General features: G+C 31.8%; 1 protein-coding gene across 4 annotated transcripts in view; it reads left to right on the forward strand.

The window, feature by feature from the left end:
• Positions 1 to 3640, forward strand: part of METTL25 (methyltransferase like 25) — a 34342-nt gene extending 30702 nt beyond the window's left edge. For 2 of the 4 annotated variants that reach the window (XM_039362932.1, XM_039362933.1), the window contains exons 11-13: positions 310 to 381; positions 1680 to 1762; positions 3043 to 3640. In XM_039362932.1, the coding sequence (XP_039218866.1) occupies positions 310 to 381; positions 1680 to 1762; positions 3043 to 3052 (165 nt within the window). In that variant the 3' untranslated portion in view covers positions 3053 to 3640. Of the gene's footprint in view, positions 1 to 309; positions 382 to 1679; positions 1763 to 3042 lie in introns of those variants that run through there. The other 2 variants (XR_005559070.1, XR_005559071.1) reach the window with 1 other exon arrangement.
• Positions 3641 to 6539: the final 2899 nt, after the last annotated feature.

A 6539-nucleotide genomic window follows, 5' to 3' on the forward strand; every position in this document is an offset into this window, starting at 1 on the left:
TCAGTTGATCCTCCCAGTCAAATAAACTTTTCAAATCTAATTGAGACTATAATGTCTTTTATCTATTTGTAAGAGCCCTTTCTTAAATAGCCTTGGTTTTATGAATTAAACTAACAATCCAAATGAGATCAATAATCTGAACTGGATTGGAGCTGATTCATACGTTTCTAATAATATCTTTGAAGTAAAGGGATAATAGGAGAGTTTACCTTTATTTAAATAAGAAATCTAAATCTGTGTTGTAGGCAGTTTTTCTTTGTTCGTGACTATGCATTTTAGAAATGTGATTCAGTTGTGTTTAATTTTCAGCTGAAAGTTGTTCTAGGACCTTGCATAGAGGGGTTGATACTTCTAGATCGTCTCTGCTATCTCAAAGAACAGGTAATTCTTCGTGGATTTATCCATGATATAGGTTTTTTTTAAGTATTTGAAGCAAATTATGTCTCCTTCATATTAAAAGAAACAAATAATTGTTTTCATTTGTTTGCCAAAGTTTTGAAGTCCAATCTATCATATCCATCATTACCAGCAAATGTTTTTATTTTGGGAAATTTTGCTGTAATAAAGTTTTTATGTAATTTAAATTGCATATTAAATTACTAGTAATGAAGTGTTATCGTCTCTGTAAAATTTTTAATTATTAATAATTGAAACAGTAAATGACTTTTGTGCAACTGTTGTTTTCTTTAAGGACTTATACTTATGTTTCAAAAATATTTCTATACTTTGTGGATCCTAGATAATTTTTAATAAGTGACTGTAAAATTATTTTGTGAATTAATGATTGCTCCAAGTTAAGGATTTAGAATTAAAGAATATACTTTCTTGAATATTAACACAGTGTCTGTCTATGACAATACATTTGACTTAAGATTCATTTTATTTGATTCATGATTATTTAACTCCAGTAGCATTTAAAGATACATTTCCCATTGGCTTGAGTGAAAACCAATAAAGGTTTTACAGTCTTATTATTTAAGATTATGAACGGTGATCATAAGACTTTTCCAGAGATGGTCTGATTTTGCTTTTCTTTTTAACAGTCATCAAATACGTTGTATTGTCTTATGTTTTCTAAGTAATCAAGACATTTTATTTATTTATGGAATGGTGATATGATACATTTATGTAGAATAGGTACAGTCTAGTTTAGTTTTGTCAAACCCACTAAAGAATGTCTTTGATCCTTCTCAGCAAAGAATGTTCTGAAAAGGATGTTGTGTAATAACAGTTGTCAGAAAAATCTGTAATAGATTTTAGAGGGTGTGAACTTTTTTTATTCTAATGATTCTTTAATTCTGAACAAAAGGTTTTTATTTCTTCTCTCATCTGAGATTATTGATGTTTTGGTTGACATTTTGATTTTTCAGTGCATAGTTTTATACTGCTACTATTGTATTGAGTCTCCAGTTTTGGTTCTCCATATGCAAAGTTTATGTAGGAGGAAAGCCATGTTAGTCTTTGGGGGCAAAAAAATTGAGTCTAGCAGCATCAGAAATAACCATTTTTGAAAAGTTTTTTTCATACAGCATTTGTACTAGTTGATCTATATTGGGGAATTAATTATTGTTCATGTTTTATTTATAACATAGATTTTCTTTAGATTTCAATGTATTGCTATATCTCAAGTTAATATCTTTTTAATGATTTCTGATCAAATATCTGATCAAATATTACAGGACAACATTGCCTGGTCTGGACTGGTAAAGTTATTTGATCCCATAAAATCCCCCAGATGCTATGCAGTTGTGGCTTTGAAGAAGTAAGACTTTTCACATGCAGGATAAAGTAAAATTTGGAAAAAATATTGTAAATTTGTTTTATTTTTTACAACTCTCTTGCATGATCAATAATTCCATTATTTGTGTATTTTTATTACTGATGTATTTATAGATTATGACAAATGAAATATAAAAATAAAGTTTATCTTTCCAGTGCTGATGTATTATAAATTATTAGCTTATCATAACATGTAACAATTCATCTTGACCATATGCAGATATCTGAAGAGAAATACCATACCTTCATAAAAATTCAGCAAACACATAATGAAAAAAGATAATGTACAATATTTGTGATTGTATCATCTAATTAAAAGAATGAAAATGGCACATCAATGGCTAAGAAAGGGAATGTCATAATTCCAGTTTGATCAAAAAGTTTTGCTTTTCAACTTGTCTTGAGAAATTTGCATCTATTGGAGGGGTGGAAATGTTGAAAAAGTCAAAATGGTGGCTGCAGTTGCATGATTAAAGCCCTGCATCCTCTTTATGTACAGTATGTTGCATCTGTGACTGCTTAAAAAGGGGACACAGACTTTGATCCCATGATCACAGCTACCATCTTCACTTTTTAAATTCTTCCTGATGTTTCTATTCTTACTTCTGCAATCTTAATATTGCATCACATTAGCCTTATATAGGAAGAAAAACTGTCACAACCTAGTAGGCATTGGAGAAATATGGGATAGCTACAGAACAATTTTTATGAGAGATCCTCTTTGCCTTATTTTCATTCTCCATCCCTCCATTTGCAAACATCAGTTTTTATCAGGTTTGATGCTAATGTTGTTATATGATGATGTTTAACCAGGAATATCAGTTTTGGAGAGATGGAAGCAGCACTTGACATTCTGCTGAAAATGCTTTCATAACTTGGTTGCAAAACCCTAAATGATTATTAATTGATAGCAAAGAATTGAAGTTTTCTATACATTTTTACTTCCATCTAACGGTTATCTAGAGTCACGTAGCCCAGAGGTTGTAATGCTATTGAAAGGTTAATAGCATTAGAAATACAATCAATGCCATGAATCTAAATGAATGTGAATGTGAATGTAAAAAGAAGAGGATGATCTTGTAAATATTTCCAAGCATCTTTCTAAGAACTAGAAGGTCTTTTTTATTTTAGATCTAGGTAATGGGATAATTTAGCCATCTCTCTGATTTGTCTATATTGGAGGAATCTAGTCTAAAAGTCCTGCTTTTTAAAGCCTTCTTAGGGTGAAAGAAATCTCATGTTGAGATCTTATCTCCATTCCAGGCTAAAGTAAAATCATGGGGAATGCAGGAGCAGAGATCCTAGCTACGAACCTTTTACCAGTCTTCACTTACTTCAGAAGTTCTTTGAGGCAAATCTCAAGTCTCTTTAACAGGCTGAAAGAGCCACCCAGGTTTTCTTGAATCAGATTAAGAGAAAGAAATGGTATACAAATGCCTATTCTCTGAACAAATCTGAGCCCCTGATTTCAGGGCGACCATGGGCTTGGAAAATCACATGCTTGCTGAGTTTATGCTTGCTTAGCTGATCTGGTCACAATGCATTGGTGAGCAGCTAGTGATATAGTACAGGACTCTCTTCTGCAAACTGCTGAAGACTCTCTCTACCCCTGGGACCATGACGTGGAATGAAGTATTCCAGTTCCCCTTCCTGTCTCTTTCACTCTCCTAATCTGTTTTCTGTATATATATCCTATTTTTGTATGTTAAGATTAAATCCATGGAGGATTCCTATGATTTGTTAAAGATGTTAAAATTAATTGTTTAAAAGTAAATAGTGGAAAATATTTGCTTTAATTTATTTTGATATGTATACATATACTCAGAGCTCTGGTAATTAAACTTTTTTTCTGTTAACCTGAGGAACTTTATCAAGAAACTGGTCTTACTATGTTACTGAAATAATTGGGAAATGGTACATTTGTATAACAAGAACCCAGTAGATTGTGAAGACTGATTCATTCGCTCATAGAATGGCCATTGAAAGATGGGATGGGTGGAGGCATTGAATTAATTGTTCTTGTCACATGCTTTACATTTTTATGGTTTAATATCAGGAAGTTGCCCTGTAATGGTTATACATCTTATGTATTACTTCCTGTAATAGTTGTTTCCATAGAGTTTTTCAGTGATAAATGTTAGAATCTGTGAATTGACTCAGTAGTATGTGTGGGGATGTATACCACATGGTAACAAAGGGAGAAATGCAAATTCATTGAGATTTTGCTAGATAAAATATTTATGTGTTAGGAACTAAACTATAACTGGACTCTATAGACCGCATGCATGAGAATTTATACTTGATTTATGTTTATTTTAAGAATAAACTCAAGCCTACATATTTTTGTCAGCAGGAAATAAATGAGAAAGTGCACAGCTATTTTTATTTTATTGGATTTTTCCAAGATTTGATGTAGAACTGGGAACTCACTATTTCCATGCATAAAATCTAATTTAAACACTATTAATACTTTATTAATGTAAATAATGTAAAATTATTAATGTAAATGATAACTTGCTATATATACATACGTGTATATACATACATACAGAGAGAAAGACTTTAAAAAGTTCTCGTCTGGTAACTTGACATAATGATATCATGACAAAACAATGAGCACTCCATTGTCTATATTTAAAAAGTAATTAATCCAAGATAGAGAATTCTGCTATTGCATTTTTTATCATCACCTTTTTTCTTATGGCAAAAAGACTCTCAGGGAAACAGCCTCATACAGAGAAAGGAAAATATAGATGTTTTCATTTGTTAAGATTTTTTTTTCTTTTGTAAATTGACCCAGAAGTATGATAATGAAATTGCTAAATTCAAAGTGCTAAATTAATAAAGGAAGGTAGTTGGATTTTCAGAGAAAGCTCTTTTTAGTTGTTTAATGATATTTAGTGAATCTTCTAAAACAGGAGTGTCAAAATTGCAACATCACATGACGTGTCGCGACATATTGCGACTTTTTTGCCACTGCCGGCAGTGGGGTGTGCGTGATTTTGCTACGATGCATCCAGCCCGCAGGCCAGCAGTTTGACACCCCTGTTCTAAAACTTTGTGCTGTTGATTTAATCTGCTAGGTCTAGGTGATATAGGTTTTCCTTATCTTTATTGAAGAAAATAGTACTATTTAGTAATGTAGAAATTATTCAGAAGACTTTGGGATGCTTGAGAGCAGCACCTCTTCAAGACAACAATGCTTTTCCCCCCTGAAAAACAGGCCCTTTGCAATGGTAATTATGCATCAGTTAATAATATAGTCCTTGTATGAAAACTGCTGCTGCCTCATTTTAACATAAAGTATTCACTTGAAACAAAGTTAGATTGACATAACCTTAAAAATTGTGTTTAAGTATTCTGTATTAATCAAAAGTGATTTTTATTTTTTGCAAAGGCAAACTGGATTTATTTATTTATTTAATTTATTTTAGGAAGAAGACTTCCTCAAAAAATCAGTCCAGTTACCTTTTCAAAAAATAAAAACCATTTTTGATACAAGTATGACTTGGATGACTAAGAATCTTCATAGATACTTTGTATTAAATATTATTGTTTTCATCAAAGAATGAGGTTCAAAGATTCTTAGGAGAGTAAAACAAGAAATTAAACTTGACACTTGCAAAGCATTTTACCTGCAGACAGAAATCCCAAGTTTGTTTAGTAAGCTAGCAAGTGCAATAAATCTTTAGCATGACCAAATACTTCACATTTTAAAAATGGAAAGGAATTTCACACATAGTATTATCATTATCACTTGATGATTGTAACTTCAAGTAATAATTGACACTGATAAATATATAAAAATTAGAAATTCTAAATTGTTAGACATCGTTTATTTCATCATATATAGCCTTCTTTAAAAACAATGCTGAAATGAAATAAACATGACTGAACCCTCTTCAATTAATTCTTTGCACGTACATAAGAATTGGCATACCGAAGAAAAAGCTAGGCTGTCTCTGAAGTATGATTTCTCAACATCCAGGCAACTGTTTTTGTATAGAGGCTCATTTAATCATGCTGGCTTCCCACTGCAGCTTTAAGTGGTGTGGACTACTGTAGACACAGCGTTGCCTGTTGAACTGCTGTTTGTGAAAACTAGGCTGTGGAATTTTTCCTGAGTAGAGAATGAAGGCATTGTGCAATAACAAACTAATGCAGCATTATTCACTTGGGACATCACAAGTAATATCTCAAAGTATCTAGGAAGCAATGAACAAATAATTCTAATGTTTAAAAAAGGATCTTTGAGTCCAAAGCAGTGACAGTCCAAAGCTGTGCCTTAATTAATAAAGGGGTTGTTAAAAAGTGTTTTTCAGTTGTACATGAAAGCTGAACACTACATGATAAATTTTGTTGGCTATAATCTAAATAGTAGGTTTGAGGACTAAGTTGCCTTAATTGACAACACAAAGTCCCAGGACCTTTCTCAGCCAGAAAGGATGTACTGTATTTGGTTTCATTTATGAATTTTAAAATTCTGAAATAGTGAAAAACATATTGAAAAATACATAAAATCCATAAATGAAACCAAATATACATGTCCCAGGATAATGTTGCAGGATTCAGTCTGGGTCAGTCACTTTTGGATTCATGCTTTTCTTTACCAGAATAAAATTCATAAACATTTGAAGTTGTTACCAAGCAACTGTGTTCTATATGACGTTTAAAATATGCTGCTCAGAAATTGGTATTCTAGTGTTGGTCTTCTCATATCAATATAACATTCCTATTGATACCAAATATTCTTATGTCCT

This window comes from Crotalus tigris, unplaced genomic scaffold, assembly GCF_016545835.1.
Source record: "Crotalus tigris isolate CLP2741 ecotype Arizona unplaced genomic scaffold, ASM1654583v1 scf7180000019496.3020429, whole genome shotgun sequence".
In the NCBI taxonomy this organism is placed as follows: Eukaryota; Metazoa; Chordata; class Lepidosauria; order Squamata; family Viperidae; genus Crotalus; species Crotalus tigris.